Source organism: Belonocnema kinseyi, chromosome 7 (assembly GCF_010883055.1).
Source record: "Belonocnema kinseyi isolate 2016_QV_RU_SX_M_011 chromosome 7, B_treatae_v1, whole genome shotgun sequence".
Taxonomy (NCBI): Eukaryota; Metazoa; Arthropoda; class Insecta; order Hymenoptera; family Cynipidae; genus Belonocnema; species Belonocnema kinseyi.
In genome coordinates this window covers 75,017,648-75,039,912 of record NC_046663.1, presented here as the reverse complement: position 1 = coordinate 75,039,912, position 22,265 = coordinate 75,017,648, and the positions used below count along the sequence as shown (strand labels likewise).

The window sequence follows — 22,265 nt, the reverse complement described above, 5'->3', positions numbered from 1 at the left end:
ATTTTATGAGTAAAGCATCTAAATACAGACACCCTGCTCTTGTTCGCCTATTCCCATCCTTATTCCTTTGAAAAAATGGTATACCTCTTTCTTCTCCTGCTTTCAATAAATTTCAGCTCTTTTTCTTTTGGTTAGAAATTCGACTATTTGGTTGATTGAAATATTTTTTCAAAAATTAGTTTTTTTTTTTAAATTAATTTTTTTAACAGAAAATTTAACTATTCTATTTCTAGTTCAAAATTCGTTTCTTTTTTTGAAAAAATAATTATTTTCAATGTCATAAATATAATTATTCCATTTTTTTTTGAAAACTCAACGTTTTTAGTTTGATATTCTACTATGTGGTGGAAATTTAACTTGTTCCCAATTTGTCTTTTTGGTTAAAAGTTCAAATGTATTCTACAGAATCCGCCTTTTTTTTAATTCAAATATTTTATTTAAAATCTGGACTGGTTGATAATTAATTTATTTTGTTAAAAATGTATCCTTTTTGGTTAATTTTACTGTTTTTATATCAAATGAACTTATTCTTTGGTGGAAATAACTACTATTAAATTTTTCATTCAGAATTAATCTATTTGGATAAATTTCTCTGATTTAAAACCAACTTCTTTTCTTTGCTGAAATATCAGCTGTTATATTTTTGCTGAAAATGAATCTTTCTGTGGAGTTTTATTTTTATGCGATGATCTCTGATGATGAACGGCCCCTAGAATCCTAGGTTAAGGGGACGAATGCAATAAGGCACATACAATTTCTCGAACAAAAATGAAGTCCTCTGGAGACTTAAAAAAAATCGGATTTTAATATTTAAGGATATATCTAGATCAAAAACATTATTATGCGACTTTGTATAATTATTCTCAATTTTTAATTTTAATTTGCTTTTCACTTTAACTCGTACTCTGTTCTCCAATTTTTGGAACTTTTGAATGAAACTTCGAGCTCAACATCAATCGGACTTTTATAAGTTCCGGTGTCTCGTCTATCGAGGGAATTTTCAGCAAGTAAAAACTTCTCGAGACAAAAATTTGGAAAAAACTGTGATAAAGTTCTTAAGAAAATTTCAGATCAAAATATTTAATAGTTTAGAAATAGTTATGATTTTAGTTACTGTCAGCTCTTATGTTTTCAAGTGTACTATAGACTATGAGGCTTAATGACGAGCCTCGTTCTTTCGTTAGTGAGTTTTTGTTTTAAAATACAATAATAATTAAATTTCTTAATGAATAACAACTGAACGACAGTAAGTTGAGAAAAATGAAGGCGTTTGTCGGAAAAATGACTTATTACGGAAGTGTCTAAAATTCAACCAGTATAAGAAGGACTCTGACATTTATCAAACTGTAAAGTTAAAATTGAATTTACTATTTAGAACCCGAAATAATTAACATCAAAGTTAGAAATTTTTGGATGTTCAGTCTGTAGCTTACACAGAAAAATAAAAGTATACGTAAATATACTCCTGTAGGGTCTGAATGGTATTACAAAGTTTCGTGAAAATGTATTTAAAAGTAAACTACAATATCATGAATATTATAAGCGAATAATGGATAATTTTGCCCCTCATATTTTTTGAAAAATATTCAATCGAAACAACAAATTTAACGTAATTTTTTGTTCATGAGAGAGTGGCAGGTTGTAGTGCGGCAAAACTGCTTTTCGCGTGTATCGGCATTCTTAAATTATCCGATACATATATTCTTTAACTATTTATTATTGTGATCTGAAACTTTCTAACATAAATTTTATCTGCTAAATTTGCTAAAGTCCGATGCAACTCGATCATTGAAAATAAATTAATAACAATTTTGTTTAAAAACTTTTTTTAATTCTTGTTATTCCATCAATCACAGGTCACCCTAAAGCGCGTTCACTAGGAATGTTATAACGAAATTCCAAGAACTGACGAGCAGAGCTCCTCCATTATAGAAATCACTGAAATATTAGTTTTAAGTCTCCACTCTGGCATGAATATGGAAATGATACTGTTTTCTTACGGTGTAGGCGGACATAGTAGAAACACAACTGATGTCAGCCAAAGTGTAACAATCACCAACCAACCAATTTCTACCTTCTAGTAGCTTTTCTAACACATCGTATGCATTATTTATCTTCTGTATTTTTTCCTCCGGAGCGTTAGTGTCTCCAAACAAAAATATTGGTCGCTGCAGAAAATCAGTTATTCATTTAATTTAATCTTTTTCTGGTTTATAATTTATGAAATGTTAAACTACCAAAAAGTGACTTACAGCGATTGATACGAAACTGCTGAACAAATGTCCATTATCAAACTGTAAAAACTGATCGACTTTTGCTCGCAACTGAAGATCTTTAGGATACAAGGAATCGTCTTTAGCGTACTTGTTAGACAAGTAACACATAATGGCATGACTAAAAATAATTTTTTTAAATCTTTAATCTGAGAAATAAATTAAAACCTGATGATATAATATTTTTCAATTTCAATGGCATGATTTACCTGTCCCAGAGAATAAATCCATCTTCTACTAAAGTTGGAACAGTATGCGCTGGATTCATCTAAAAAACAATTTGAATATGATTTGTAATAAACAAGTACACGGAAAGAGTTTTTAAGGAAATAATTCACGGAACTGTTCCTTGATTTTATTCACGCTTTGGCGTATAAACTGAGATTTTGGCTCCCATGCATTTAAAGCAACAGTCCGTGCTTAAAAAGCATGGGTTCCGTGATCTGAGTTCTTGCGCCAATGCGTGGTGAGTGAAATCAAGGAGCAGTTCCGTGAATTAATCTCTTGAAATTTCTCTTTGTGAGCACTTGAAATTAAATTAAAACTATTAATTTTACCTGAATAAATTCTTCTTTGCGATGATCTTTTCGTTTCAAACTAATTATGCGAACATCCAATTCTATTTTAAGAGCAGCTGCTGTTAAACGAACAGCGTGGCATGATGGACTCGCTTCTATTGCGTATATTACTGGACGTGTCATTTTTTTCTGAAATCAAAAATTATATAAATATTTTCATATATTGTAAGTCATTGTTAAACACAATTGCATCATATTTTCAAACCACGATTTAAAAATATTTCACTCATAAGAAGTTTTATTCTAGGTGATTAACGTGTAAAATTATTGTACATTGTAACGAATACAGTCGAACTCTAAAGATACGAGTGCTCCACAGATACGAGAGTCCCGACTCAAAAGGAGGGAGCGGCATTTTTCTCCTCTACTCTCGGCCTTTTTGAGAGTCAAACGCGCGCAAGTGCGCGCTGCCTTCACCTCGGCCTGCGCGTGCGCGTAGTAGGCCTGTATGCGTGATCACGCACAAGAGTGACAGCCCCTTTTACGATCGTATCTTTGGAGTTACCGATTACCGAGCTTCTTGTATCTTTGCAGTTCAAGTGTACTTGAATACTTGAATAATGAAGAATTTATATATTATAAAAACCATACAGTTCTACAAGAATGCTTATTTGAAATTGTGTTTTGTAGAGTAATAAATGAACTTGTTATTTATTCCAATTCACAAGATATACAAATCAAGTCGCTAGAGGTTGAGTTACAAGTGAAGATTCGATTTCTTACGTTATAAAAAAGGGGAAAAGGGGAAAAAAGGCAAAAGGGTTCCTTTTGATAAAAAAGGGTTCCTTTATAGTCACAGCAAGCACTCAATATGTAAACAATCATGTAACTACCTTCATAGATTCAAAGACCAACCTAATAAGCAAATCGATCAATACGTATGCGACAATCCAAATTGTACGATTTAGAACATTTTAATTTCAAACTGTCAACATTGTTCTGGTTTCAGTACGAAAATGATGAATTTTCAAATTGACCGCAATATTAATTGCTTATTTCAAACTTAAAAAAGATAACTCTGAAAAATATTCTCATATGTGAGTGATTTATCAGCATAAAGTACCTTTGGAATTGAATAGACAATTATCCGTCAGTCTTTTGTAGAAAATATGCCTCTATCGATTTTCTAATTAATTTTTCAAAGCCATGATTCTCTGCTCCTTAAATAGAATTAATAATATACGCCTTCGTCATCAGGGGTTGGTTTGAATATTCTATAAGGGTGAGGGTGATTATTTTATTATAGCTAATATTAATTAATTTTCAATTATTGATTTGTAATATTTACATAATGAAATAAATTAATATATTATGTTAAAGATATTTATTATGTGCGCGCGTTTCCATAGGCCAATGGAAACTAATACGGATCAGTATAAAGACATTTGTATTTAAATATAAAATATCAAACACAATTTTTGAAAATTTATTTAATGTAAACGTCCCAGTAATAGTGATGCCATTTTTCTTGCGTTTTATTTAATTTGAATAAATGTGGTTTCTATTTGCTGTTATAAAATTCTGAAAATAAGCAAGCTTCATTATTAAATGTTACTTTTAACATGATTTGTGACAATATTTGCAAATGAAGGTGCCGCCCGTGGTTTAAACATGTTAACTAATATCTGCACTGTTCGACCACTGGTTTTCTATTGTTTTACTCGAGATCGCATTTTTTCATGTTTTTTTTTCTCAAGCTATGGATATGTTTTGTATGTCAAAATGTTTGGAATCGCAGGCCTAGCATAGATATACTGGCAAAAATCAGAAATATATTATTACAAAAATTTTCTGAGGAAAAAACATCGAAGATGACGTAAAAGCTACAAACAAATTTTGACAAAAACGTACACTTGTCCAAGCACATATAGGCTTGTTTCTCACTGGATTATTCTACGAGTAAACTGAGCCGATTTGAGAAAAAGTTCGAATTTTCTATAAGATGCCATAATCAGGGAACAGGTTTATACTGCGGACCTACGTATGCTCGGGATACCAAAACGCGATTTTCGAAAATCCATTTTTTTTTTTAACTAAAAGAAATTTTACCGTTTTGCTGCGGAATATTCAATGCATATCAAAAATGTTCCAAAAATACAAAAAAAATCAATTTCGAAAAAATGTCATTTAACAGGTTTATATAGCGACCATTCAAATCATAACCAAGTTTCAGCATTACTGGGACTGTCACGATAACTGAGTCACTTAATTTATAAGAGATTCAAAATCTGATCCAAATTTAGTATACTGCTCTTACAGATAAAAGAAATTTGATAGGCGTGGGGATTAGAATATTTAAAGGGCAGAATTTCATAACCTCCTGTACATTTTCCTTGCAGAATGGTTTTGACTACTGGAGACTTTGCGAATAAGTTTCAAATTTTTATTTTGAAAGTAGTTTGAAAGCAGTTTGAAAGCATGTTGAACGTATTTTGAAAGCATTGTCGAAGTGTTCATGGAATCTAAGCATAACATTCGAAGGTATTAATAAATTTATAAATTTATGATATTCTACCATGAAAAGTCGAGCAAATTTTGAACAACAAAAAACCTCTAGCACGGAAGTGGATAAATTTAAATTTCTTTGAAATTAAAAAAAAAAGAAACAAAAAACTAAAACGCCTCAGCAAATTGACTTTTAAATGGAAAAAGTTCGGTTTTTAAAAAAATGGAAAAAAGCTGTACTTATTGTAAACTTTTTTTAAATTATAGTCACCTCTTAAGGGCCGTGTAAATCGAGGAAAAATCATAAAAATAAGATTCATGGCGAACGGGGGATCCATTTTGTCTGATTTTTTGTATAAATACTATAAAGCCGTTTTTTTCAAAAAAATTCTATTTTCATGTAAAAATGAAAACAAAAGAAATTTCCTCGACGCCATTGTTGTAGTAATGTGTTCTACTATTTAGCGAAGAAGGGGCAGCCGAGCAGGTAGGCAGTTTTATAGCTCCGCTTTTCGCTTGAGTGATTCTAGCGAGAAAAGAAACAAGTGCCTAATAAAACTAGGACCGACAGTGATTCTTTCAGGACCAAACACATCGCATACGAAAACTATGGGCCCATACTTAAATGAGTATATGGATTCCCAAAGGATACAATTTTCGGCAAAATACTAATGAGAATATGCAAGCTCTGTGTATAAAAAGGCAGATTGTACAAACATGCAAGATATCATTTATCTGTGTCGCCCAATTTGCACAACTCAGGGGCTGTCTGTAGTAACCAGTTATAGAAGTTATAAGCGCTCCGTTTTGTTAACATATATACAAATATGAAACTTCTCTTTTTTTTAAGAAAGTACATTTAGTTTTGACAAAATAGTGCAATTTTGAAAGAATAACAATTATTTAATACTGCAAAATGTACGATTTTTTAACTAAATGGTTGAAGCTTCTTCTGAAAATGATAAATTTTCAAGAAAATAGTTGAATTTGCAACCGAGTAGTTAAATTGGTACTGAAAAAGACCAATTTTTAAGGAAATACATGATTTTTCAACTCAATATTTTTATTTTAAAACAAAAAGTAAGAATTTCAAACAAAATAAATGAATTTGAAACCAAAGTTTTTCATTGCAAAGGAAGAACAGTATTAATTTTGAACCCAAAAAGACGAATTTTCAACAAAATGCATGAATTATCAAGCAAACAGTAGAATGAGGTTAGAATGGGGGTAGGAAGCCTGAATTTGTACACACAACAAATTTAACTAAATAGATGAATTTTCAATAAAGAAAGAAAGGGAAACTTTTCACGAAATATTGAATTGTTGAATGTTCAGTCAGAAAATTAACTTTCGCGAACAAAAATGGTAGCATAATACTCAGATGTAGGGCCAATGATATGACTTTTCCACGAAAATTATAAGTCTTTCAGTGGAAGAATCAAATTTTCAATTTAAAAAAATCGAACAAAAAGAAAACGATTTGTAACAAAGTTGTTAACTTTTTAACTAAATGCATGAATTTTCAAGTCAAGTGAAGAATCCTCATAACAAAATTTTTAACCATTTCTTTAAAAATGATGCACTTTTTTCAAGAAAATATATTAACTTTTGAGAAGACAGTGAAATTTGAAATAGAAAAGATTAATTTTGAAGGACTAAGAGTTATTACCGACCTAAAAATACTAATTTTTTGAGTTTCTGAGTAAGATTTTTTAAAGTTATTTCTCAATTCTTTGAACAATTAATAATAATTCACTTCCGCCTGTTTATATAGAGTGTATACCCTAAATTGCCTAAAAAATCATTAATCATTCAATCAATTAAATTCAATTGCTCTAAGCAAAGTATTGTCCTTTTGTCTTAAAATTACTTCTTTGTCATTTCATTTATATAATTTAAGAAGGATATACATGTAAATTAGCTTCAGTACACAGATTCCATTAATCTTCGGGTGAGATTTTTAAAAAAGGTCTATAATTTACTTAAAGCAAATGAATTCAATTGTTTGCACAATATATGGTATACGTTCGAAGATAAGGAAGTACTGAATAATAAAGGACACCTGCGTCGTGGAATAAAGAAACGAGCGAGGATTTGAATAATTCTAAATAACGTAAGGATCTATAATAGAATGAGCCTATTTTCAAATCCGTGAGATCAAAATTGAACTAAATAGAACATTACTCTCGAAAATCTGATGCTCCAAGGTCGGTTTCTTCGCTCCACGCCCCATATTGTAGGAGAATTAGAAAACTATACTTTTCTCTATATTCTCTGTGGAAAGGTGCAAGTGAATTATCATTAAATTTTGTAATAATTGCTAAATATCTTAACCAAAAAATTGTTTATTTGAATGGAAATTGTTAAAATAATTGCTAAATCCTCCTGAGAAAAAATATTAATCATGAAATCCGTTAATTATGTCATTAATTCCAGAAAATAATCAAATTTTACGATATTGAGGAGAAAAAATTTTCTAAACAAATTAAACTTATTTAAATAATTACCAAATATGTGAAACAATAACTTTCACTTTTGAGGTTCATCAATTTTACATTATTTGCCCCGAAAGATAATAGGGGATTCATAGGGGAAACAAAAATTGTTTAAAAATACTCATGTAAAAATAAATACATAAATTTGATGCAAGAATTTTCTGGGCACATTAAAAGGGGTTTGGGCGGTGGTAAAACTAAATTTTGTTTAGGTTTGGAATTATTCCTTGAACCTACCGCAAATTTTGGAAATTTTGGAAATTTTTTTAAATAGTTGCGTTAATTAGATAAATACAAAGCGCAATACAAAAAGTCACTAAATTTTATCGACGGATACTAGTTTTGGCCATTAATGGTTTAAACCGGGCTTTTGCCGCATTTGAAATGCCATGATAATTTTTAAAGCTCGGGGGCAAATCGCAAAACGGACCACATATCCAAAATAAAAGAATCCTGCAAATTCCATTAAAAAATCCAAGAATCGGCAATATTACTGCGAGTTAAATAAAAAAAAAAGACTGACATTTTTTTTATTAAACTTTTTGCTTCAAAAACAAGTTTGAACTTTTTTATCATGGTATTTCAAATGGGAAAATCTTGGTTTAAGACAAAATGATGTACTTGTTATACCATGTTCTTTAATTAAAGTAGAGTCACATTTTGCGGAACGTTCAAGGAATAATTCCAAATCAAAACAAAATTTAATTTTTCCACCACCCTTACCCCTTTTAATGTGCCCAAAAAATTCCCCTGAAAATTCAGAATAGCAGTTTTCTATCAAATTCATGCATTTATTTTTTCATGAGTATTTTTAAACAATTTTTGTTTCCCACATGAATCGTGAAAAACTATTATTTGTCGGGACAAATGATGTAAAATTGATGAATCTCATGAGTGAAAGTTATTGTTTCACATATTTGGTAATTATTGAAATAAGTTTAATTTGCTTAAACAATTTTTTTACTTAAAATCGTAAAATCTGATTTTTTTTCTTGAATTAAAGACATAATTAGCGGATTTCGTGATTGATATTTTTTCTCAGGAGGATTTAGCAATTATTTAAACAATTTCCATTCAAATAAACAATTTGTTGGTTAAGATATTTAGAAATTATTACAAAATTTAATAATAATTCACTTGCACCTTTCCACAGAGAATATGGAGAAAAGTTTGGTTTTCTCAGATCTCTTTCAATATGTGAGAATAGCGTTCTATTTCGTTAAATTTTGATATCACAGATTTGAGAATAGTCTCGTTCTATTATACATAACGTTCTTTAGAATGATTCAAATCCTCGGTCGCTTCTTCGTTCCACGCCACAGGTGTTCTTTATTATTTAGTATTTCCTTATCTTCGAACGTATACCATACATTGTGCAAACAATTGAATTCATTTGCTCTAAGTAAATTATAGACCTTTTTTAAAAATCTCACCCGAAGATTAATGGAATCTGTGTACTGAAGCTAATTTACATGTATATCCTTTTTAAATTATATAAATGAAACGACAAAGAAGTATTTTTAAGACAAAAGGACAATACTTGGCTCAGAGCAATTGAATTTAACTGTTAAAATGATTAATGATTTTTTATTTTTAGGCAATTTAGGGTATACATTCTATATAAATAGGCTCAAGTGAACCATTATTAATTGTTCAAATAATTGAGAAATAACTGTAAAAAATATTACTTAGAAATATTCGTCAATGGTGTAATTAATTGCAGAAAATGATAACATTTTTACAATTTCAGAGAGAAATAATTTTTCTAACAAATGAAAATTCTTAAATTAATTACCAACAAGAAGTTGGTAATATAATAAATATATGGTTCATATAATAAATATATGAACTTTAGAACATTTTTCCCGAAAGATAATTAAGAGGAGGGGATAAAAATTCAAAGTTATAGGGTGAAAATTATTTCTTAAACATGGCTTAAGGGCCCTGGAAATCAGGGCAAAACCATAGAAATAAGATTTAGGGCAAACGGTGAAGCCAATTTGTTTCATTTTTTGTGTAAATACTCTGAAGAGTATAAAGATTATCGGTAAAGGTCGCTTTTTTTAAAAACTTACTACGACTAAAGTAGTATCTCTTACATTAAATGACGATATACAAGCACTCTCTATAAAAAGGCAGATTGTTTGCACCACTCAGGGGCTGTCTGTCATAACCGGATATATAGAATTCTAGTCTAGCCCTCCGTTTTGTTGACCGTGCGAGAGCTTGTACCGTATGGAAAGGTTTCAAGTGTTAATTTTTCAAGCATATATAGAAATATAAAATGTAATTGCGCATGTTCTTTTCCTCATGAAAGAACAGTAACGCAGTAACACGTCCGTATGCATTAAGGCGCTTCCTCAGGCTTGAAAATTAGCCCAGGTATTAATGTGACAAGTCTTTCTCCTACTATTCTGAATTGTATGATTTCATATTTCATCCACAGACTATAAATTCCTAAATGCAGAACATATTAGAGCACTTTTTTTCGAAAAATGGCCTGGTTCTTGTTTTATTGCAAGTAATTGAAAATTAATGAATTTTTGCGCCTGAGAAGTAGCAAACCGCCATCATGAGTGTACTCATAGCAAACATAGCTCTTGGGCCTCTGGCCACATACGAAACAGCGGGTGGTCTAGAGTGTTATTTTTTCGACGATATTTGAAACATCGTAAACCTAGACTCGAGCCGAGAATTTAGATTGAGTGCCTGTCATGCCTGACTCAACTTTCCTATTGTTAGAGATTACAGTCGGTTTAAAGAAATTAGAAATGAGCAAATATTAAGGAATTTGTTTGGTTCTGACTGTTCTTACCTGTAGATTTGGAGTTTAGGATATTAAAAACTGTATTTGAAAATTGATTCTAATTTATGATGCTTGAAGTTGTAGTATAAATTTCTATAAGATTTTAGAATGTCCACATTTCAAATTTAGGCAAAGCTGTAACCTTAATTTCGACAATCTTGGTACACTTCGGTTTGTCACGTTTTGGCTCGTTTTGTTTAGAATTATATTTACTTAGGTCTAAGATAGAAGAAAACGTTGTAAAATTATCCGAGCTTATTTCCACTATGACTGAACTTTGAAAGTAGCCTCACCATGACGCAGTACAATTTAATTACGGTCACCCTTTATTGTTAGTTCTTCGAAATTCTGGGATCTTCCGGGCGCCTGCCGTCTCACATAGGTGAAGAAACGGGGTGTGTCTTGTACCCTCACCCGCACCTTTGCTAACCAATTAGAGGTAACAATTTGTATCCTTCCAAAATCTGCGTTCCTTCAGCGCTAGCAAGAAGAACTTCGAGCTGAAGTGGACAGAGCGAAAAACATTCGCAATTGATAATTCGTCGGATCAATATCGCGACCAGTAAACCCTACTATATACTGACTGCAAGGAAATTGTAAAGCTGGAGATTAAACATAAGAACCGAGCCAATACGGATTAACCGCTCACTGTAGAACTTCTCTCAATAACCTAATTAAATATTATTATAGATTACACGTGGATGTTCTTATTTTAAAGAACCTATATTAAGCAAAAGCTTTACCAACAACAAAACATTTTATGGTCCTTCGATCCGCGATACATTACGACACGTCTGACACTATCGAGAACGCATGTGTAATAGAGCTCAGTGTTTGTGACGATAAACTGTTGCAGTTAACACAAGTGAGTGAAGATTCTCAGAACTGCAAACACAAAGCAGTGCTATATTAATCTGCTATATTAACTATTCTTTGGTTTTGGAATTTCGATGTGCTCTGTATATCGAAAGTGCAAGATTCCTGGGCGAACCACCAGTTTATATCCAACGCAGAACGCAATTTAAAGTTCTTTGAGGGAATTTCGAGGATCCTTCATCGTTGTGAATAGTGTTCTAGCCATCCAAATTCCTGCGAAGTGTTCCAGTCATCTCAGTTCCTGTAAAGAGTTGAAGCTGCTTTTATTGTACGAGGACTTTCCCTCCAGCTCCAGCGATTATAGTGTTTGTGAGTGGTGCAATAGTTACTCCAATTTTTTGTCGGATTACTGTGCTGTGTTCCGGTCCCGTCAGCATCAACCTACGACCCTGCTTCCAGACCTGCATCGGTAAGCCAGTTTTTCCGCACCATCTTTTCCTGTCATATCTCTTTGCTATTTGTAATTTTGCTTTGGTGTCTATGCACAGTGCGGAACTGCATATTTAGTAAACATGCCTGAAGTAAGTGAAGAGATAAAAGAATTAAACATCAAGCGCGGAAACATTAAGCGATTATTAACAAACTATGAACAAGTCTTAAATAATATCATTAGCGACACGGAACTTGAGTCCCTAGATCCAGAAGGTCGGTTAAAAAGGCTCGAGGAAACTTGGCTGGAATTCGGGATAATCCAAACGCGTCTAGAAATAATCACAGATAAATCACAATATAGTAAACACGCAGCCGAGCGCGACAGTTTTGAAAATCGCTATTTCATCCTCTCAGGAAAACGTTTCGCGGGAGTTACGATACGTAGCTCGGGTTCTATGACACTTTCAAGTCTATTGTGCACGACAACAGTAAAATCTCCGGGATACAAAAACTTCACTATTTAAAATCGTGTCTAAAAAATGAAGCGCCTGAGGTTATTGTAGCCCTTGAAACGTCGGCAAATAATTACGAGGTCGCGTGGAAGCTACTCAAGGATCGTTATATCAATCGTCGAGTCATAATCTACGGCCATACGAGAACTTTACTAGAAATGACGCACATTTCAAAAGAATTTCCAGTTCGTGATCTACTTGATTATTTGCAAAAACACACAACAGCTCTTCGTGCGCTAGAGCAACCGGGTGACAACTGTGATAATATTCTAATAGGTATAATTAAGGTTAAATTGAATCAAATGACATGAGAAAAATGGGAGCATTCGATTACCTATTCAACTCTACCAAGCATGAAACAACTGCTGACATTCTTACTACGCCGAGCTCAGTTTGAGGAGACGAAAGCGTCTCAAGCGTGTCAAAAATCGTGTCAGGCAGACAGTAAGTCTGATATGAAAAGCCTTCAAAAATCAGCGCAGCAACATTCGTATGTTGCAGCGGCAGGTAAATTATCTTGTTTCTTTTGCGAATCCGAGCACAGTATTTATTATTGCGAAAAGTTTCTAAAGCTCTCACCAAAAGAGCGTCTCGAGAAAATTAGAAAGGCTTCTCTGTGCGTTAACTGCTTGCGACCAGGTCATCGAGCCCATACTTGTCGCAGCGGTCCCTGCAAACAATGTAAAAAGAGACATAATTCTCTGTTGCATTTTGACAATCAGGAAGCTGGAACATCAGTTCAAACTAAGACACAAGAAAAAACTAATTGTATGCAGGCGTGCACATCCACACACTCATTATTGACGACAGCAATTGTCGACGTTCTAGACTCTCAGGGCAGGGCTCATTCTTGCCGCGTATTGCTCGACAATGGCTCTCAGTCGCATTATATGACAGAAAGGATGGCATCATTGCTTAAATTGCGAAAACAACCAGTTGATATTGAGGTAACCGGCATAGCTTTATCTGGTAGAGAGATTAGTCATTCCGTTGATACTAAAATTAAGTTTCGATTTAATAAATATGAGAAACATCTCAGTTTTTTGCTCATTTCTGACATTACAGGCATATTGCCTTCAAGTCCCGTCAAACGCGATTTATTAAAAAACCAAAAAACATTAAGCAAGCTGATCCCGAGTTCAATAAACCAGCAGAGATTGATGCGCTTATAGGTGTTCAAATATTCTACAAACTTTTATGCGTAGGACAAATTGAAATTCCAGGGCATGACGCTGTGCTGCAAAATACACATTTCGGTTGGATTATTGCAGGCGATATCCATAAAAAATACGCAAACCCTCCAAAAACAGCGTGCTATTTAACAATGAATCCTATTCGACCTGAGTCCGATTCCCTCACTCGATTCTGGGAAATCGAACAGGTTCCCACTAAGCGATTTTTCTCCGACGAGGAAAATGCATGCGCGTCACATTTCATTGCAAATACAAGGCGAGACGACAATGATCGGTATGTCGTAAAATTGCCATTCAATAATAAAAAAGAGCGTCTCGGGGATTCTTACAGTATAGCTGAAAAACGGTTCTTCTCTCTAGAAAATAAATTAAGCAAAAACTCTGCCTTGCGAGAAAGTTATTCAAGTTTTCTTAAAGAATACGAAGACTGTGCGTACATGACCTGCATTGACGGCAGTCAATTATCTCGTGAAGGTTTTTTCTTACCCCATCACGCTGTCATTAATGAAGACAGTCTAACTACGAAAATACGCGTAGTGTTCGATGGTTCGGCAAAAGGTTCAAACGGCATTTCTTTAAAAGATACTTTGATGGTGGGCCCAACCATTCAGGATGACCTATTTAGTATCTATACTCAATTTCGATCATTTCTTTTCGCGATGACAGCTGACATTGAAAAAATGTACCGTCAGATTTAAGTGGCTCCCAATGATACTCTTTTCCAAAAAATAATGTGGCGATTAAATGTAAATGAACCGATAAAGGTTTATAAATTGAATACAGTCACTTACGGAACCGCATGTGCACCCTTCCTCGCGACGCGAGTTTTGAAACAATTATCCTTAGGCGAGGCACATTCTCATCCTGTTGCAGCACCAGTTTTAAGTCGAGACCTTTACGTGGACGATTTGCTTACAGGCACAGACAATTTTCAAGACGCGCTCAAACTTCGCGATGAGCTGATTCCTATTGCTCAAAAAGGCGGCTTCATCTTTCGAAAATGGGCAAGCAATGACTCACGTTTAATGCCCAGTATATATGATAATTCAAGCGACCATCTCACATCTCTTAATAATAAATATTTAGAACTTTAGGTATTCCGTGGAATTATCGGGAAGACACAATCATTTATATTATTAAAAATGACAAATTAAACCCGAAGGTCACTAAGCGTACTATTTTATCTAAGGTCGCAAAATTATTTGACCCTCTAGGTTTATTGGGTCCTATAATTGTTGAGGCAAAATTAACTATTCAACTTCTGTGGAAGTTACAATTGACATGGGATGAATCAATTCCGGTAAATATACATAAGAGTTGGCTGGAATTTAAGAATCAGCTCTCTGTCATAAATAATCTGAGTTTTAAGAGATGTATGGTAGTTTCTGAAACCTTAGAGATTCAATTGCATGGATTCTGTGATGCCAGTGAGAAGGCATATGGCGTTTGTATTTACCTGCGTTCAACTGACAAGTATGGCCATCACCATTCCTCGCTAGTTTGTTCCAAGTCGCGCGTTGCACCCATAAATACGGTCTCGCTTCCTAGACTAGAATTATGCCCAGCCCTGCTACTAGCTCGCTTATTCACTGCTACCTCTCAAGCACTACGGCACCTGTCCATCAGTAAAGTAGTTTTTTGGTCCGACTCTATGATCGTGTTACACTGGATCAAAAAATCTCCGCACACACTAATGACTTTCGAGGCTAACCGCGTCGCAGAAATTCAGGAAGCTACACGCCATTTTAAATGGAAGCACGTAGCTACAAAAGATAATCCCGCAGATTGGTCGTCAAGAGGTAGAATGCCAAGAGAATTCCTGGATGATCACTTATGGCACCAGGGTCCTAGCTGGCTCACTCAGAGTGAGAGTTCATGGCCACAGCACATATTACAACCGTACCAACTGCCTGGGCTTCGTAAGGTCCCTGAAGGTCACGTTACTATGACGAACGTATCCTATGAAATGAATTTAATTACTCGATTTTCCTCGATGCGGACTATGACCCACGTGCTCGCGTATTGTTTAAGATTATGTCACAATGCTAAACCGACAAGTACGAAAAAGGTTGACGGTCCGCTTTTCCAGGTAGGAATTTAAACTGCGCTGAATGAAGTGCTCAAAATGGTTCAAACGAATACATTCCCGGATGATATTTAATCATTACAACAAAAAGAAGCTCTTGATAAGAAGAGCAAGATCGTAGCACTTAATAACTTCCTTGAGCAAGGCATTCTGAAGGTGGGTGGAAGACTTGTTTTTTCTGATCTTGATTACGATCAAAAGCATCCGATATTACTTCCGTGCAATAATCACGTGACCGAGTTGATAATTCGTGAACAGCATCTTGCTTTAAAACATGCTGGGATACAAGCTACGCTTTACGCAGTTCGCGAGAAATATTGGATACTTGACGGACGAAATGCCACGCGTAAGGTAATACGTCAATGCGTTGCGTGTTCTCGAGCGAAACCAAGTGAATTTCATTACATTATGGGAAATTTTCCATCTAATCGACTCGTGTACTCGTGGCCATTTCTTAATATTGGAATAGACTACTGCGCCGCGGCGTAGCTAGCAGTATATTTTTGGATAACGCCACAAATTTTGTCGGCGCTTGCAGACAACTTAATCCTTTAAGCACCACCTTTTACGGACTGCAGGCGATACTCTATTTACTTTTGAGCAGCTAGAGACACATGTTATAGAGATCGAAGCAATTTTACACTCTCGTCCTATTTCCCCACTATCTTCTGATCCCAACGACCTTAGACCCTTGACTCCAGGTCATTTTCTTATTGGTGGTCCGTTAACTGGCCTACCATAGGAAGATCTTTGCAACATGAAACCGGGCTTTTGTTTTGTTAAAGGAAGAAAACCTTCCTCCCAAGCAGTGGGTTCTCGGGCGCATTATCGCCATACATCCAGGACTTGATGGAGTTATTAGAGTAGGGACGGTGAAAACTCCCACCGGAGAATACAAACGGTGTGTGAAAAAATTATGCCCAGTTCAAACCGAATCAAAAACTGAACTAAACAATGGAACTTAGGGTAGTGCAAGCATGTGGAATTCGATTATTGTTTCGATTACATTTCTATACTATATAAATTAACAATTTACCACTGTTATAATGATGTGCGTTTATACAACATATTTTTTCCTTATCATAGATGTCTGCGTGGAGAATTGTATGTTAAACAAAATTGTTCAAGGTGGTCAGGATGTTTGGTTCTGACTGTTCTCACCTGTAGATTTGTAGTTTAGGATATTTAAAACTGTATTTGAAAATTGATTCTGATTTATGATGCTTCAAGTTATAGTATTAATTTCTATAAGATTTTAGAATGTCCACATTTCAAATTTAGCCAAAACTGTAACCTTAATTTCGACAATCTTGGTACACCTCGGTTTGTCACGTTTTGGCTCGTTTCGTTTAGAATTATATTTACTTAGGTCTAGGATAGAAGAAAACGTTGTAAAATTATCCGAGCTTATTTCCACTATGACTGAACTTTGAAAGGAGCCTCACCATGACGCAGTACAATTTAATTACGGTCACCCTTTATTGTTAGTTCTTCGAAATTCTGGGATCTTCCGGGCACCTGCCGTCTCACATAGGTGAAGAAACGGGGTGTGTCTTGTACCCTCACCCGCACCTTTGCTAACCAATTAGAGGTAACAATTTGTATCCTTCCAAAATCTGCGTTCCTTCAGCGCTAGCAAGAAGAACTTCGAGCTGAAGTGGACATAGCGAAAGACATTCGCAATTGATCATTCGTCGGATCAATATCGCGACCAGGCAACCCTACTATATACTGACTGCAAGGAAATTGTAAAGCTAGAGATTAAAAATAAGAACCGAGCCAATACAGATTAACCGCTCACTGTAGATCTTCTCTCAATAACTTAATTAAATATTATTATAGATTGCATGTAGATGTTCTTATTTTAAAAAACCTATATTAAGCAAAGACTTTACCAACAACAAAACAGAATTTAATTTTAATATTCTGCATTCGGTTCATTACATAACGATAAGACGATTACGATAAGAAAGAAGAAAATCGGTTAATTCGTTCAATTTCTGGATATACCTTTTTTCTCTCATCTCCGATTGTACGACAAAAAATACTGAAAGAAAATGATGCTGCGCCCAAAATTGGAAACTGTTGAATCAAAAAAGTATGGAATTTACATTTATTTTATTTTCATTATCTTATTCATTTCATTTATTCATTCATTCATTTATTCATTCATTCAATTATTCATTCACTTCGTTATTTTAATTTAATGGTGACAATTTTCAATTGAAAACTGCAATCATGAACAATCATAATTTTCCTATATTTTTTCGTAAATCTTTATTTGTTTCAAATACTACTGCTTGCATTCCAATGAATGTGCTCTTTGTCAGAATTGATTACAATTTTTTTTCAAGATTCGTTTCATGTGGTTCAATTTCATTGCTTTTCATTCGAAAAATTAAAACATTATTCACAGAAAGCGGAGGAGCCTTCTTTTTCGAGGTGAGGACCTAGCCATAGAATTATAAAATTAAATGTCACAATTTTTACTGTTTATACTACGTTAAAATTTAATAAAAATTACTAATGTATTTCCAATTGATTTACAAGATGGAGTGTTCGCAAAATAAATCCATACTAATAAATTTTATTTCCACCCCCCCCCCCCCCCCCCCCCCCCCCCCCCCCCCCCCCACAGCGCCCCAAATATGAGTTAAAAATAAAAAACTACATTTTTACGTTCATTATATTTAATTTTTAGCAAATATCCGTCGTCTTTTTCATACAAATAATTACTAGTGGACAATTTGAATATTTCCCATTACTTTTTAAACAATTTTCAATTGTTTACAGAAATGTAAATTATTTAAAAAATAATTTAATCTCAAAAAATGTAACAAACAATCGTATTTTCTAATTGAAATGTAATGGTTTATCATTCTTTGGAGTAGTACATTTTTCTAAAAGCATTATATCATCGTTTAAAAAATTATTTATTGTCTATTTTCCGAATTACTGAACATTGAGCTAGAGATGTTGACTCTTTCTAATTTGATATCCTATGCTAGGTTTTGTTCAATAATTACATAATTTTTATACATTTCTTTGAATATTTAATAAATTCATATTCGTTTAAACAATCCTAATTTGCTCATTCAGTTTGTTTACAATAACTAAATAGTGTATTACATGACTGTATATAGTGTATACAAAGAATATATGAACCACCTTTTAATCGTTCAAGCAAATAGAACTTGTTTAAATAATTACTTTTTAAATCGTAATTTCTGAGTTAAACATAATATTCTATGATTTCGAGGACTAGTAAATTCTGCTAAAATCTTAATGTTATTTTTTATTCAATTAAATATTGATTTTTTCTTTAAATTTCTGTCAAATTAAGTATGGATGATTTACATCAAGAAAACAATGCCAACAACAAACAGAAAACAACAACATCAACAAAAAGTTGCTTAGAATAACAATGTAGAAAAAGTGGACATCTCTGCCTCGCTTTTTAGAAAATTTGAAAATAAACAATAAATAATTGTTCAAATAATTACGTAATGTTTGTAGAACAATTTCATACTTCAAGCAATGACAAACAATAACATTACAATCACAAAATACGATTCTTTTATACATTTTTTGGGATTAAATAACTGTTTAAATAATTTGCATTTGCTTAAACCATTGGAAATTGTTTTAAAAATCGTGGAAAATTCCATACTATTCCAATTTAACAATTTCCAATTATTGGCGCACGATCTTTTTCAGGATTTTTGTCGTGGAATCGGAGAAGAGAGAATAAACGTATATGCAACATTTTTACGGGCCATATTTCTAACTTCCTTCCATTTGCTTCTGTTTTTCCATAAAGACCACAATAAGTCACCCGTCAATAATGATCGCCTCTTACAATCACTAAAATTAGGCAAAACATTGCTCAATTACATTTGAATTGTCATTAATTAATTATATAATTTTTTAAATTATATTAATCAATCAATCATTTTTATTAACACTTAATAATTAGTTTTTAATGATAACCGATATTCTTCTATCTTTTTTCAATCGTCTCGTCGTGGTATAATGAACGTAATACAGAATCCTTAATATAAAATCTGTAAACGATATTGTCGATTTCGATTGTCACAATACTCGATTTCATTGCTATATGCGTGTGACACGAGGCGTCAGTGGTTAGACAGCATTGGAAAATATTAAAAAATTGTCACGATTGCTCGTTCTTTGATGGTTGCTATACAATCGAACTAAATCTCGATTCACCTAAATGTCATTTCAACTAAAATTCTATAGTGTGTGCACAGCGGATGGTTTTGCTCGAAAGAGGGTCATGTGCGTAGTTAGAAAGCAGGATGCGGTGACTAAGTTGTACCAAAAATATACGGTTGGCGGCGTGACATGCAGGCTCCGAACCATCGTTGAAGAAAAACTGGCAATAATTTAAAAAATAATAAATGTAATAAAGTTGAATAAAACTATAAGTTGTTTTTAATTTAGTAAAGTAAAATTGGATAAATATAAAGGTAATTAAATAAGTTGAAAAATATTTACATTAAGTGAAAAGTGACCGGTTAATAAAAAGTGTATTTTTTCGTAATTTTTCATTTTGATTCGCCGTGAATGATTTTCTGTATGGGGTTATAGATTTTTTGTTTATTTTTAATTTACGAATTGTATTGACTTTCATTAGGATCTGTGCACGAAAAACGTGAAGCGGTTGTTCACAAATTTAATAGTGGTATATTAAATTGAGGCTATGTGCGTAACAATATTTTGTTAAAAACTTTATCATAAGTATTAGGTACGATGAGGCGTCGTTCGCTAATGTCGAAGGCTTTAAATGAGGTATTCTTCAAAACTTAAATCACAAGAATATGCATATATCTTATAATAATATGTATTAGGTCATTAGACATTGATAAAAGAATGTCATTCATATTTTCTGGAGCAGTACTTTAACTGCTTCATTTGAAACTATATTGTTATAATTATACCAAAAAAAAAGTTGTGGCAATTTTTAACAAATTTTTTGTATAACTTTTGTATTATAACTTAAGTACATTTAACTTCGTTTTGAAAAATAATGAAACTTCACATATAATAGTATTTTTTAAATTTGGAAACATTCAAAAAGTGTAAAAAAAATTTTTTTCAACCTAAAACAGAAATAAACTGGAATTTAATTTTTTTAAAATGATATATAGTTAACATTATATTTATTTTTGTATTCGATAATTTGTAACATGATAAAATAAAGTCAATTACACTGAAAACAGGGATTACTGGTACCAAGTGAATTTTACTTGGCTGAAATAAGTCAAAGTCCTGTTTATTTTCAATGAAACATTTATTTGATACAAATAAATACGATCTGTTGGTCAAAGCGAAATATTTCTTTGAATGAAAGAAATATAAATTGAAGACAAAAAATATATATTTTGCACCAAGTGAATGAATCATTGTTCCTAATGAATATGCCATGAATTGAAATGAATATTTTTTTGAGATAAGGAACTATGAATTAAAGGAAAGAAATATATTTTAAGGTCAAGCAAATATTTTATAGGCTCAAAAAACTATTTCTCCACAGAAAATGTCTGAATATTTGAAGCACAAAAATATATGTCGGATTCAAACAAATATTTCTTTGGCCTAGACCATGCGCAAGTGCAATAAATTAGTTAGTACTTCAATTGTAGTACATATTTTGCTGAATAAGCAACTGGATTCCTTTTAGCCTCAATTATAATTACCATTGTTATTAATATACATATTTAATTTAAACACAAATCATATAATTTAAAATCTTGATGAACCTGAAACAGAAAAATTCGAAGAAATTATTCACCCCCAGCAGGAATTGAACTGGGGTCCACCGAGGGTAAAGTCCACAGACTTGATCACGACGCTAACGTAACATGGAAATTTTAAGGCGCAAAACCGTATTTAAACCTCACCATAAATGCCAAAGAAATATTTCTTCAAATCAAAAACATGGATATTTAACTTAACAATATATTTCTTTAATCCAAAGAAGTATTCAATTGAAACAAATGACGCCGAATTATTGAATTTTCTATTTAAAAAAATGATTACTTCATTGTAATAAATGTTCATTTGTTATGAATAATTTAATTCTAGTAATTGAATGAAATATTTTCTTCCACCGAAGAAATAAGAATTTACGTTAACAAAATACCTTGTTTATATAAATAAATGCTCCATTGCTATAAATGCATAAACCCTTTGTGACAAAAAGTATATACTGTAATTTAATTAATATTATTTTGAATTAAATTATTATCTCTTTGATTTAAATAAACCTAAATTCTTGATTCAAGTATGGAAAAATTATTCGTTCAAATGTGTCCCGAATCAGTTCAAAGAATCGAACTCTTTGAATCAAATGTATATTTCTTTGAACGACAAACCACATTTGATCAACGAATCAACGAATCTAGACCTTTTGAATTAAGGAAACCATTTTCTTGAATGTAAGAAATATGTATTTCAATCAGGAAAATACAGCCAAAGAATTCATTTTTTTAGATCAACGAAAGATACGAGGGTGGATTGATAAGTTTCCGGCCTGACCAAGAAAAACAACGTTTTTAAGAATTTTTTTTTTTATTTCTTAACATAATCTCCTCCAAGGCTGATAC

At 32.8% G+C, this 22,265-nt stretch overlaps 1 protein-coding gene across 1 annotated transcript in view; it reads right to left on the bottom strand.

Annotated features, from left to right (window-relative positions):
- Window positions 1-22,265, bottom strand: part of LOC117176514 (glutathione S-transferase 1-like) — a 38,329-nt gene that overhangs the window by 467 nt on the left and 15,597 nt on the right. The window contains exons 2-5 of the mRNA XM_033366768.1: window positions 2,831-2,980; window positions 2,483-2,541; window positions 2,253-2,394; window positions 2,001-2,168 (exon numbers count right to left, since the gene is read on the bottom strand). Of these exons, the coding sequence (XP_033222659.1) occupies window positions 2,001-2,168; window positions 2,253-2,394; window positions 2,483-2,541; window positions 2,831-2,974 (513 nt within the window). The 5' untranslated portion in view covers window positions 2,975-2,980. The remainder of the gene's footprint in view (window positions 1-2,000; window positions 2,169-2,252; window positions 2,395-2,482; window positions 2,542-2,830; window positions 2,981-22,265) is intronic.